This window comes from Drosophila sulfurigaster, chromosome 2R (genome assembly GCF_023558435.1).
Source record: "Drosophila sulfurigaster albostrigata strain 15112-1811.04 chromosome 2R, ASM2355843v2, whole genome shotgun sequence".
Lineage (NCBI taxonomy): Eukaryota > Metazoa > Arthropoda > Insecta > Diptera > Drosophilidae > Drosophila > Drosophila sulfurigaster.
This window is the reverse complement of record NC_084882.1, coordinates 18,022,304-18,036,649: the sequence shown is the minus strand read 5'-3', so window position 1 is coordinate 18,036,649 and position 14,346 is coordinate 18,022,304. Positions and strand designations below refer to the sequence as shown.

The 14,346-nt window shown below is 41.9% G+C and overlaps 1 protein-coding gene across 1 annotated transcript; it reads right to left on the bottom strand.

The window, feature by feature from the left end:
• Positions 1 to 8,312: 8,312 nt before the first annotated feature.
• LOC133838389 (homeobox protein HMX3) lies at positions 8,313 to 14,126 on the bottom strand. The gene is made up of 2 exons (XM_062269462.1): positions 12,730 to 14,126; positions 8,313 to 9,425 (listed from the first exon to the last, which is right to left on the bottom strand). Exons 1-2 carry the CDS (start codon positions 13,793 to 13,795, stop codon positions 8,953 to 8,955), a joined length of 1,539 nt encoding a protein of 512 aa, XP_062125446.1. The 5' UTR covers positions 13,796 to 14,126; the 3' UTR covers positions 8,313 to 8,952.
• Between the last annotated feature and the right edge of the window lie 220 nt (positions 14,127 to 14,346).

Below are 14,346 nucleotides of genomic sequence, written 5' to 3'. Positions count from 1 at the left end.
TCCGTTCTGTGGCTGCTCTCCACAAAAAAATGGCTTTACTGCGCTCTCTTTCTCTCTCTCTCTCTCGCTCTCTTGGCGCTCCCCTTTAACCGGTTTGGAGCGACGCTGGCAAACGAGTTTGATGCTTTGTTCGATGACGTCACAACTGCAGCTGCGCAGTCCACCTTCTAATTGGAAATGTGCTGTCTCGCTTTGTCTGCTTTCAGTAGAGGCGTGCTTTTGTGTGCTCAAGCCATTGAACCAATCGGAGCACTGCACACTCCCCCCTTGCCGTGCTTGCAACCCCCTTTTGTGTGTTAACTCACAACAACAGAGCCATCAGTCCACGAGGCTGTCAACGCGCGAACGTCATCAATTTTTACAATTTGACATGCGTTTGCTGCTGCTGCTCTCTCTGCTTTGTTCGCTCTCCCGCTCTCGCGTTGTGTGTGTGTTTTGTGCTCCCCTTGCTCTTGCTCTGTCTCTCTTTTGTTTTCGTTGTTGCCCTTTCAGTCGATCTCTTTTGGGTATGAGGCGGCCGCCTTTCCACGCGGCTGACTGTGTTAATTATCGTAATTGCTAGTGCAGTTTCTGTCCTCTTTTCTCGCTCTTCGCACACTCCACATAGTCTACACACTCTCCACTCTCGCTCGCTCGCTCACTCGCCCTGGCTCTGGCACTGGATCTCCACATCTGTGCCTTTTGGCTGGCCCAGCTGCTCGCTGGCGCACTCAATTGTCATCAATAATGATGTCTAGTTTTCAGACTCTTCTTGTACCGTTTTTTTTCGTGTGTGTTATTTTTGTTTTTTGTTTCTCGTTGGCTTTTTCGCCTTTGTGAGCGTCTATTTTCGCCGCTGATGTATTCGCTGACTGCGGCAATTTGCAAAAACAAAAGCGTCTTTAAAATCTGCTTTGGGAAGGTGTCCCCTTTGTCGACGTCGACAGCGACGCTGACGCTGCGTTGCGTTGCGTTGTTTTCATTGCCCCATTCTCATTCTTATGGGCAAAAGTACATGTGTAAGTATGTTCGTCAATGTGTTGGTATTAGCCTTAGTGTCTTAGCTTCATATTGGCACACATCCGTTTGTTTTTGGATTTACTGCACGCCAGCTGCCGCTGTCGCTGTCGCCGTGTCGTTCTCCCTCTCTCCCAGTACCTTTCGCTGTCGCTGTCGCTGTCGCTGTCGCTGTCCCTCTTCTTGTCTCGGCATTGCATTTAAATTGATTGCAGTAAATCACATTTGCCATTTGCTTAGCTCTGCTTTGCCCAGCTTGACATTTGTAGTTGTTGTGTGTTTGAGTGTGTATTATTCAATTTCTGCTTCGTTGTTTGTCCTGGTTTTTCTTTTCGACATATCTTTTGCATGCAAATGTCTATTTAACTGCAATGCGCCCTTCGCCCCTTCACCATTTTCAGTTAAGTGAAATGATGCAACTGTTGAACCGGAATCGATAATACTTTTCATACCCTCTTTATTTAGGTGTACTTTAACTAGGCGCTTCTATTAGCCAACAGAGGTTATTAGTTATTAAATAGAAACAGGCTTCAGAAATAAATTGTGTCTATACTAAAGATAATACAAAAGATTAAAGTTTATTAATTAATTTAATAATTTCTTCAACTCTGGCAATGTAAAAAAAGGGATCCTTATAATTTTAAACTGTACAATAAATTGGTCATAAATTTTTAATAGACACTCGCAACCACGATTTTTTAGGGTAAATGTATGCGAAATATTTTAAAACCTACCGATGTGACTATAATTTATATATTAATTGAAAGTATTATTAATAAAAAAAGTTTTTTTGTACTTTATTTTATTTCAAATGTTCTCCTAATTAAATAATTACTTTCAATTCATTGTATTTTAAGTAATTATTATTTTCTGATAAATTCCAATAATTAATCTGTAAAGATTGCTTAAAATGGTTTTTTCTATAAAAATATTAGATATGTGTTATTTTAACTTTATTTTATTTAAACGTAATTTAATAGTTAGTAAGTTTACTGTATTTTACTTTGTAAAAATTTGTAAATGAGGCAAAAAATCCAGTGATATACAATACAATAACTTCAATTTCTAGAAATCCCTAATTGTAAGGAATTTTTAATTTATGAATTTTGAACTTATAAGCAATATTTCAAGAAATTATTTTAACATATTTGTTTAAGGATTTTACAAATTATGTATTTTAGATAAACAAGAAGCAATAAAGGAAAGTACAATTACATGAATATTACATATTCTTTCCGGATAACATTTCCGATTACATTGCATTAAAGTAGTGAAGAGTATTTAAGTTGCAACCCTTTGGAAATTACTTGCTCCTTTTTGTTATCTTTCAATGCCGTTGCCTGGCATTTAAAGTTAGTTTCCCCAGTTGTTTCGTTTGAAAGATGGCCGTGTGGCTTGATTAATGCCTGCACTTGACTGACTTAAATGTTTTGTTGTAGTCGGTTTTTTTGTACTTTGTTTCTCTTGGGTTCTCAATTTAGTAAATTTGGCGCATAGCAACGCCGTCAGCTGCTCCTCGCTAAGTTGCGAGTATAACTCGTACTTGCAAACGTATTCGAAATCAATTACTGAGTGGCACTTAATTGGGCGCTTCAATAGACGCGACACGCCCTGTCAATCATAATTATCGCGCGCCCCTAGGAACCACTCGATTCACACACAAACCAACACTCATCATAGTATTCGAGAATGTATTCAAACTATTCAAGCGAGCATTCGACGCGCCTCTAATTCTGCAAATTCATAAGCCAAATGTATCGGTATCCTTTTCATTAGTCAGCAGCAGAAGATGGCCGCCGTTGGGCAGGGATGTGTGTGTGTGGATGGAGTGTGTTCATTAAAACCTCATAAATAGCTAAAGTGTTTATTGTCACACACACACATCCAGCTGGCAATCCCAAATCCCCCGGGAGAGAGAGCGAGCGAGACTCCTGAGAGCTCGTCACATATTTTGTATACAATGTCATTGGCTTTGGTACTCGTTGAATATGGTTATGGTTTTAGGGGCATGAGGCATGCAGCATGCGGCATTCAGCATAGGGAGCTGCAGCAGCCACGAGTGTCACTTGGTAATAAAGTCATTGGCATTGTCGTTGTAGCCAAATTTGTCACGCCCCTTGGCGGGCACGGCTGCCGGCAATGCATTAATGTCGCCTTTTGTTTAGCCACGGCTCTGACTTCGCCTCTGACTTCGACTCTGCATCTGACGCCAGCGGGCTGTTGATGAAGTTGTGCCATGTAGTTGTCAACAATCACAAGCAAACCCAACAACAAAACAAAAAAACAAGATAAAACAAAAAACATAAACCGGCCCAAAAACCTGGCTGAAATGCATGCCAATTAATGACAGCTCGAAGGGATGTTGCTGCCACATTTTGTTGCACGCTGCCGCTGCTGCTGTGACGAATGCGACACTCAGAGGAAACGATCCCATTGCTCCACCTGTAGAACTTTGACCGCAAAAACACCAAAAAACATTTAACATCATTTGATGTCAGGCTGCAAAACATATCTATAGCAATATCACTCGAAGATCGTGGGACCATCAATGATAACCGAAGTTCAGCAGCGGATGAAAGCCGCAAGAACAACATGAAATGACAAAGTCGCAACAATTTCTGAAGTAGTCTAACCGCAGTCGTATAATGATCGTTAATCTCAAAGAAGATACAGAAGAGTGGCAACCGAGAGCAATTTGTATATCTTTGTGATAAATCAAAACATTATCAATAATAAAATCGGTAGCTGTTTGCCCCTTGGCTGCATTTGAGGTGCAACCTCTATACGGAGCGCTTTGTTGTGGTCTCAAACTGAATACTGAATACTCAAAAAAACTGAAAGCATTCTCTTTGAGTGCTCGTCGTCTCTCCTTAATTTGTATGCAAATTGAAGCCGAAGTTTGAATCACTGATGAAGCTTAATGTCAGTGGCGACTGGATATCGGATATCGAGTCTCTGCTTGCTTACTTAAGTGACAGACATTAACACTTTTGTAGCTGAAGCTGTGAAACTTTTGATTTTCACAAATTTCAATATAAAATTGTGTGTGTAGGCCTTTTACATTTGTCTTATCGATGGATATAGCGGTATGGCGTCAACGTCAATTCATTGGCATCAAACGAATTAAGTGGCCATAACGACTTTGGAATGGGCAGCACCGCGGGCGCGTCAAGCGAATTCCACAGTACGTACATATATATGGTATATATATATGTATATATATGAATATCGACGAGGGCCCGGGGGGGGGGACCTCAACGTGTGTGTTCTGCACGAGCAGCAGCTAATTGGATGGTAGCTGGACAGCTCGGGAGATGGAAGATGGAACGCGATATGGATTCCAATCTGGCGGCTTTTTCTTGTGTGATCTTGTACTTCGTGGCTACCAGGTTAAAGTTGAAGCTTATCTGTCTTAAATGGAGCCAAAGATAGTCAAGAACGACTCGAAATTTAATATACGATACTGAGATATATTTTATAGTCTGTGGAGGTTTAACTAATGAGTCACGCATTTCATAGTAGATCATTATTTGATCGCTTTAACAAGTTACCTACGAATACAAAAATATGAAATTAATCGAAGTACTTGAAGTGAATTTACGGCATTGCAAGTTTAACTGACAATACTGAAATACATTAGATTATTATTTGAAATACGTTATTATTGGTATATTTATAGATTTGTTTGCCTTTCATCACTTTGTAAAAGTTGAATAAAAATTAATAACTATTTAAATAATTGGTGAACACAAGGTTAAAGATTTGCTTCAATGAAGGCATAGATAGTTAAGTAGATCTTACGATACTGAGTTTAATTTGATCGTAAAAGGCACTACAAGCTGAGATCGTAAAAGTCATTGCATGTTAAACTTACGGTACTGAGGATTTATTACGATACTGAGATACATTTATTTCATAGTAAAAGTCACTGCAAGTTTAGCTAATGAGTTACACATTTAATAGTAAATCTTTTTCATTATTTGATCGACTTGTGGCACAGTTTAATGCTTTTGCCTTTCATACTCGTAATTTTGTACGAGTTCATTAAACATACTATCGTAACGAATCGCATATGAATTCATTCATGAATCCGACCAAAAATGATGTTGGATAGAAATGCGCCACATCATCGGTTGATGTTGAATGAATGAATGAATGAAACAAATTGCTTTCAGTGCGCCTTAGTTTGCCATTTTCTGCTGTATCATTTCCATTTCCATTTTGGCTGCACATATTATCCTGTTGGCCTCACACACACACACACATTTACAAATACAGATGCAGTAAAAGTCCCCGAGCGGCCTTTTGGTTTGAAAGCGGCTCGAGGTGTCGGCTGTAAGCTAATTGGAAGCATGTTCAAAGGCACCGCCACCAAATTAAGTATGAGTTACCAATTTAGCTTTTATATCTCTATCGCACACACACATAGACAGAGAGTGAGAGAAAGAGACTTGTTCTCAAACACACAGACAGAAGCACGAAGGCACATTCTGAGCATTGCGGATGCGCTCACTGATCGTCGCTTTGGGGGGGCAACATCCAGTCTCTCTCTCTCTCTCTCTGTCTCGCTCTCGCTCTTAACTGGTTTCTTTTTTGGCTTCGCTCTCAAGAGCAACAAAGTTGTAATTGCAGTCCTTTGATTGCATTTGTGTGCCAAGCTGAATTGTTTACATTTATCATAATCAGCACTGGGCAAAAGTTGTCTGTAAGCGCCGCAGGCGCAACTTTTCTTTTGGGCAACGGCGCCAGTTAACCTGGCTTGCAGCAGGCAACTCACAACTTGGCAATGGAAGTGCAATTGGGTCTGCGACTGAGACTGAGGCTGAGGCACAGAGGAATGATGTAGGTCGACTAAGGGCAGCACTTGATCGTGTGAGCTGCGCTCTGCGATCTGCGATCTGACGGGTGCAAATGCAGCATAATTGCTGACAATCTGACTGAGCAGGAAATACGCAAAGAGTGTTTAACAAGCAAGCTTGAAAGAAAGAGATAGATAGAGAGAGAGGGAACAAAGGTATATGAGCTATTTAAGGACCTAAGACTATGCAAAATTACACTCTTTTACACTCAATCCCACAATTATGCTGCTAATTGCGCTCTTTAGTCATTTTTTAGTTGATTCGATTAATGGGTTTCAACATTTACGCATTTCTCCTCCCCAGTTGTAATCGTAATACCCCATTTTGAACTTTCGTCGGGGTTTTCTATTTGTTTCTTTGGACGGAAGTGCTAAGAGATTTTCCCATAATTAGTGCTACGGTTTCAGCCTCAATTTGCGCGGCAAATTTCTCAGCTACTAAAGCTAAATGCTACCGGTAATGGCCGGTAATTTGTGTCTCTCCATCTCCCTATCCATCTCCCTATCCCTCTCCCTCCAAGCTCCTTTACCTCGTTCATCAACCCACTGAAATTTTGGATTCACTCTAACAGCAAAACTAGTCGCGCTGTCTCTATTGCTGTCTCTGTTTGTCTAACGTCAGTGTCCATAGCTTGATTTCAATTAAACGGTTTCCAGTGCAACTTTCGCCCAGCACTTTCAAAACGCATTAATCACGCCCAAAGAGCGAGAGAGACACGAAAGAGCGAAAGAGAGCGAGTTTCGTAGTTTCTTAGTTTGTTGGTTTCTTTATCTTGGGGCATGCGTCGCATTGTCACACATTTGGAAATGAAAATAAATTGCTTTTAACTAAAAAGTCCGATGCCAAGTCCGATTCTCATGCATATGCAATAGGCTTTTCCGCCTAGTTTACGAACTGTGAGAGACAATCGACAATCGTTCGTTGGCGGCGCGATAAGCGCCAAATTAAACCGATCCCCAAAAGCAAAACCAAACTTTGTCAGCATGCCAACGATGCTGCTTCTCCCCGCCTCCCTTTCCACCTACCTCTACTGCCCCATCTCCAGCTCCATCATCATCATCATCATCATCAGCTGCTGCTTCAGCTACTTCAATCGGTCGGCATCATTAGCAGCGGAATTGATAGCTTGATTATTCAAATTATTAACAAACGATCGGCAGACGGTTTGGAGTGTTTTTTTTTTATTTATTTTTTTTGTTGGTCAGTCCAAAACGCGACGATTGATGGCGCGCTTCAGTTTTCGGAAAGTGCTCAGGTGCAGGTCAGTCTCCAACTTTGACTCTGACTCGAACTCGAAATCGAACTCAGAGTCAAAGTGGAAGACTTTGAGTTGAGAGTGAAAAATGTGCGCGCCAGCGGCGGCGTCCAAAGCCTTTGAACTTGGCCGCAAACGGTAGCCAACAACGCAAGCAACGTCCGTCCATTTCACTTGGAAATATTTGAAAACGATTGAGTGTGTATCGATTGGGAATACGACTGAAGAATACCCTATGATACCATAGAGAATAGAAGTGATAAAGTTAAGGATCATTTCAAAAGCTACTGCAATTTATGTTCAAGAAATGTTTAATAAAAATATTGTATTTATTTATTATTTTTAATACGTCTTATAAACCCCATAAAAACACTAGCTTTACAGGGTATACCCATCAAATAAATATTGATTTAATTAAAGTAAAAGCCGATTACCTTTTATACACTTTTCAGCTGGGCTTCTTCTCATTCGAAGTACACTAAATATTTTTTACTGAGTATCTCGATTGCCTAAAAATTAATAAATATTGAAACAATTTAAGTAAATTTCATATGCAAATTGACGGCGTTCGGCTTCTTGGCTGCTTGGCGAGCTGCAAAACGCGCTCGCTCGGCTTTAAACACTTGAAGCGGTTTAGATTTTTGTTGCTTTGTGGTCAACTCGTTTTTTTGTATTTCTTTGTTTTTGCCAAGTGATTAAATTAATAATTAATTAGTTTAAATTTTGAATAACGGTTGTAAATAATCATTAATAAAAATTAAAAAAGATTTCTTTTATTTTAAGAGCTCCACTCGCGAGCTTCTGAACCCGACTCCCGAATACATATTCTACTACCACATTTATATGAATGTAGTATTAATTCAGAATTGAAATTCAAATGCGAAGAGTTACGGAGTGAAATGTGGATTGAGCAGAGAAATGGATTGGAATGGAAGAAGCTCTTTTAACTTGTTTCTCAAATGACCCGCGACTTCTGCGTTGTTTTGCTTAAATATGCTTAAATTTATTGGCCAACATTTGAATATTCGCCACAACCGCAATAAAATGGGTTAAAAAGTGTATAATAAAGCTATGCGAATTTAGAATTTATATACTAACGTTTATATTTTCACATAAATTTACCTCAAATTTAATGATGCCAATTGTTTTAGAAAACAATTTGGAGAAATTAAACAAATCGTAGTTTAAATTTCAAATTGGTTTATTTTCAAGTTCAATTTGTTTTCAAAAATTATTGCATAAATAATGCCGTTATAATTTGACAAATAAATTACAAAATTAAAATCTAATTTTTGGAAACTTTGAATACTCTTTAAAAGTACACTTTGGTGGCTCTGAAAAGAGCCGATTCGATTTGAATTCTCTCTTTGCTTATTAAATTTAAGTCGCAGCTGGTGGTTTGTTGTTGTTGTTGTTGCCTTTTGCTCCGGGAATTGGCCTAAAAGTGACCTTAGTCCGGGTTTGTGTTTTGGCCTGCTCGATGGCCTTAGTCCTTGTTTGGTTCTGGCTTGGCTTGCTTTATGCCTTTGCCACATCCATTTGATTGTCACATCCGTGTCAAATAAAATCTTTAGAGTGTTTTACTCTAACTTAAATCTCTTCTCTCTCTCTCTCTCTGTCTCCGTCTCTGTCTTTCTGTATCTGTCTGCTGCAAGTGCTGAGGCGCCTCAGCGGAGTTGAAGCTAATCCCTTTGCGGGCCTCTTTGGCTTGCGGCTCCAAAATTAAACAAAATGCACAACTCGTCTCGCAGTCGTTTGATGATAATGTCGTCCTCAATACTTTGTTCATTTTCTGTACCATTCATCAGGTTGCATATGCGCTATACGCATCCCACCGCCCACTCATTTAGGTGGCGTTCCCAGCGCCTGGGCAGCGGCCTGTGCCTGCGCCTGGGCAGCGGACACTGGCACCGGCACGCCCACTGGCACGCCTACCATGCCGGCAGCGGCTGCGGCAGCGGCCAGGCCAACCATGTCGGCTTCGTGCATGGGCTTCTTCTTCAGAATGCTGAGATCGTTGACATTCTCGAGGAATGATTTGTGCGCAGAGAAGACTTTGACGCTATCAAAGTCTTTCTTCAGTTCCTCGATGTCACGCTTCTGCTTGGCCCGACGATTCTGGAACCAGGTGATCACCTGGGCATTGGACAAGCCCAAAGAGGCGGCGATCTCGTCTCGGTCGGCGGGCGATAGATACTTCTGGTAGAGGAAACGTTTCTCGAGCTCAAAGATCTGATGGTTGGTGAATGCAGTGCGTGATTTGCGTTTCTTCTTGGGCTGCGGCCGGTTTGAGAATATATCCAAGTGCGATTTATCTGCAAGAGTGCAAGAAAGAGAGAGAGATTGGTTAGCGATTATGATCAAGATTGAAAACCGGTTGAGATCGAGTCGAGTCGACTAATAGTCGAACACGAGTGTTAACAAGCGACTTTGTAAGTCGCATTGTAAGCTACAGTCGAGTGTACTAGATACCCGCTACCCATTTTGAATAGCAATATATTTTGCGGTATTATTCTCAAAATATACCAAATATACTGCAAAATACTTAAAATATACCAAATGGTATATGTGGTATATTGATATTACCGCATTCAAAATATACCATAGACGGCACAATATACCAGATTGTCAGCCAAAGCAACTCAGACCCCTAGTAAGTAGGCGTTTTGCCCATACAAAAGTATTTCTTTAATAACTTCCACAATTTTTTTGATCGCAACCAAATTTTCAGGGATCATAACTACTATAGTTATTACTGTATATACCAAAATTCGTATCTCTAGCTTTAAAATTACGATTGTTATTCGATTTTTGATTTGCAGGGGCGGAAGCGCTTTGAAACAAACTTGATCTGCGTGCAAGCATAACAAATGCTGTCGAAAAATTATAGCTCTATCTCTTATATCTGAGATCTAGGTGTTCATACGGACAGACGGACAGACGGACACGGACGGACGGACAGACGGACAGACGGACATGGCTATATGACGCTGATCAAGAATATATATAGTTATAGGGTGACCTGTTACATACATTTTGCCTGAGTTAATACCCTCATGGGTAGCGGGTTGTGCTTTAGTCAAGCGTCAGTGCGAGTGTTAATTAAATCGCTTTGATTTATCTACTTAAATGATTTAATTGCAAGCGCTTTCCTTATAATATAATAATTCGCTCCCATCTATATAATTTAGTTTTGATTAAGTTTCTCAGTTGTGTGCAGTGTGCAGTGTGCCGCATTCATTTGTCTTGTTTGCTACTTGATTTATAATTATTATTGACACCCACAAATCAGTCACAAATTGCTTAATTGCAAGCAGACAACAATTGTTCAAGCTTCAACTATTGCATAATGCTTCCTGAACCGACGCGAGTTTAATTAGCTGCAAGCTAATTCAAAACTAATTTATGATTTGCCTTCGAAAAAATCACACAAAAATGCGACTGACACAAATCATAAATATGTATAGCTATATTAGTTGTATGATGTCGAACCGGTTGGGAATCGATTGAAGCACTCTTCACGCCCATTCCGATTGCTTGTCAAACAAACTAGCTCGGCATTAAATACTAATTAAACGCTTTCAGCTCCGACTACGAATTTGTATGTAGATTTTGTTCGTTTTGTGCATTAATTTGCCTATTTGTTGTTATCTCGAGCACGTTTTTTGTTTTTTGTTTTTTGTGTGTAACCCAAAACCCATTAGGAGGGCACTTGAGGCCTAGATGATTTACATTTGTTGTCTTTTATCGCAGACTCATTAAGTAATTTCTGTGACTTATCTACCTAAACAACAAGCGACGTTGCGAGGGTGAAAGGGAAAGAGAGAGAGAGAGAAGTGAAATGAGTGAAATGTGCCCTGGCCACTTGGGCACTTGCTGTCCCAAGTCGTCCTCAGGCTCTCAGGTGTCCACTTACATACATGCCCCTCATTATGAGGGGTGGTTTGTTTTGGTTGCATTTGTCAACCGGCTGTGTACTGGGAAAAACGAGCAAAAGAGCACAAAAACCTTTCACTCTCAATATGGTAAAATATGCTATGAAATTTGAGTTCAGCGCTTTGCTTTCCAAGTATAACACACGCACTTCTTGCCACAGTTAACGTGTTGAACGTTTTAATTTTGTGGCAATACCAGGAACTGGAAACACAGCCAGACATGCTGTCTGGTGGCACAAGTTGAAAAAGAATCTAAAATCAGCTCCAACACATGCTAAACTATATTATGTAAAACAATTCGATACGATTTTCATTATCAAACTCAAATCTACTGAGAAGTCAAAGTTATATTTCTCTCACCCGCTCTCGGCGAGTGTTAATAATATTAATGTGTACAGTGACTGTGAAAAGTATGTCTACAAGTTACATGTTTATCGGGAGGGCGACTTCTAGTTGCTGATTGACAAACGACGACGAAGCTGTTGAACCCCATCGACAGCCAAAAGTCGTAAATACATCGTCTATGGTTGTACAACATTCGATAAATAGCCAACTAAAATGTGAATACGAGTCTGAGTGCTTGTGAGTGTGAGTGCTTGTGAGTACAGTGCGTCTAATATGCTTACGACTATCAGTTGTGGTTGGGGCAAGTCGTTTATTAGTTTTTGTGCAGCGGCAACAACAGTAATTTAACCAAATGGAAACGGCATGTTAATTGTGCACAAATAAAAAATAACTACAAAAATAAATAGACAAATGCATGAGTGATGGTCGGGTCGGGGGGGAAAAGTCTATTAGGTAATGAACATGAGCTAAGTTGGCCGCTGGCTAATTGTTGCTAATCGTTGCAGAATCAACACGAATGCACACAAGTCGCATATGAATATGGCTGTATAGCTATTGCCTATAGTTGTAGCTATTAAACAATAATTACCATGAAAACACAAAATGTTCAAGTTGTGAAAGGTGGAGGGGGGATTTTGGGGAGTTGAGGGAGTTTTGGCTGACACTAAAACGCCCACTTAATGCTGCAAAATGAGTGTAAACATGAACAGTGACTGCGACTGTGACAGATGCGGGTGTATGAATGACAATAAACTGTATAAGTCTCAATGATATGGCATATTAGAGTAAGCAAGATTCATCTAAGAACATTTCTCTGCCTTCTTCTTTAGTCGTATTCTCGTTCAAATATATTATTTATTCATTTGGTTGTAATTTGTTTTGGTTTCGTTTCTCTTTCTTGGCACATGCCGCCAATTAATTGAAAGACAAAAGCTAAAAATTAGTTAGAAACGGAAATGGGTATAGGATAAACTGATGATCGTTCATTTCAATTAGGCAAATATTCGCTTTGTATTCGAATTCGTATTCGTTTTCGTATTCGTATTCATTTTAAGCGAACAAAAATTGCTTCAAAATTAATGGGTCGCTGTTACTCGCTACCGAATTAAAGGCCCCCGAAAATACCGAAAACAACATTCATTCATTCAAACCAATTCATTTCAATTTCAATTTCCATTTGCCGAACAACAATACCAAATATTGAGACATTTGTCAATGGAACATTTATATGCTAATCGATCCAACGATCGATTCCCGATAATAAAAAAAGCACCACTCGTAATTTGCTCAATTTATAACCACGTCAAGTGGCGAAAAGGGAAAGGAAATTGATGCTTACCTTGTGACTCGTCAAAGTCCTTGGTGGTCATCTGGAACAGTGCATCCAACGGTGTGCCATTGGCCTTGGCCTTCGCCTCCGCTGCGGCCACAGCAGCCGCGTTGCTCGCATTGCCCGCCGCCTGCGATGGACTCGAGGCATTGCCGGAGCCACTGGATCGCTCTGCGGCAGCTTGCGACGATGATTGCGGACTGTGACTGCGACGAGATGCAGCGCCAGCGGCCGCAGCAGCAGCTGCCGCTGAGTCGCGAGCGATTTCCGGTGAGCAGCAATCGCTGGCTGCGGAGCTGGAACGATCCGAGCCACTCTCGGAGGGTATGATGTCCATGCCCATGTGACGCAGAAGCTGCGCCTGGGCATTGAAGTGCTCCTGCAGCTGGCGATGATAGTCCAGCGCCAAACGCTGCTCGTAGTGCAGCAGCGCGGAGGGAATGAAGGGACGCACGGGCATGGGACCGAGCAGATGATCCCAGGGACGCACAATCTGTGCACCGGGCAGCAACATGGCTGCCGCAGCGGCGGGATGCATGTCCAGCGGTTCGGTGCGTGGCTGCAACAGTCCAGCGGCGACGGGACGTGCAGCTGGAGGCGCTAGCAAAGTGGCAGCCGGTGGTGGTGAGCTGGAGGCACAACGCTGCTTCTCCGAGTGGCCGAGAATGTCGGCAATGGAGAAACTCTTGACGCCCTCAATAGCAGACTTGGTGTTGGAGCTGTTGTTGCTGCTCGCATTGCTCGTGGGTGGATTAGCTGGCGGCGCTGGTGGACTGGGCGTTTGTTCGCGTGGCTCCGACGAGGAGGAGGACATGCGCAGACGCTTCAGCGGCTGGAAGTAATCCTCCGGCAGTGTGCCGACGGCGCTGCGTGTCAGTCCAGCAGCAGCAGCGGCCGCTGCGGCGGCAGCAGCATGTTGTTGCATCAGCAACTGTTGTTGCTGCAGCAGATCGATGGTGCCGGCGCGTGGATGATGCAGCTGATGATGCTGAGGTGGCAGCGGGCTGGGAGCACCGCCGACGGAGATCTCGGATTCGGCAGGACTGGCCGGACGCATTGTGGGCGGACAGAGCATTTAAATAAGAAGCACACACACAACACGCACTGGGGGACAACTTGGTCACTGGGCTTTCACTCGAAGCACAAATTAGCAATCGATAATCAGTAATCGTCAAGAGACTTTAAGTTTATGTTGAATTTGTGTTGTTCACTTTGTGTCTAGTTAATATACGAATACAACACACAATAACACACAATACAATATGTTAGAGTGACGTGCAACGTGCAACGCGCAGCGATAAACGTTGAACGATGGACGATGAACGATGGGAACGAACGACAACGACGCTGATCCAATAGGAGGACCTCTCAACTCGACGTTTCACAGTCAACTGTTCGAAACTAGATTGAAGATTGGTTTGCTAACTAGACACGTCGATATTTCTTCAGTTCTTTTGCTGCCCGCGCCGCTCTCCGCGCTGCTCACGCCAGCAGCCAGTTTGTATGAACGTGTCTGTATGTGTGTGTGTGCGTGTCGTCGTCGTCGTCGTATTGCTTTGCGTGTGTGCATGCCGTCTCTTTAACATCGTTTGCTCTCTCGTCGTCGTGTCTCGTTTGTCGGTGGTT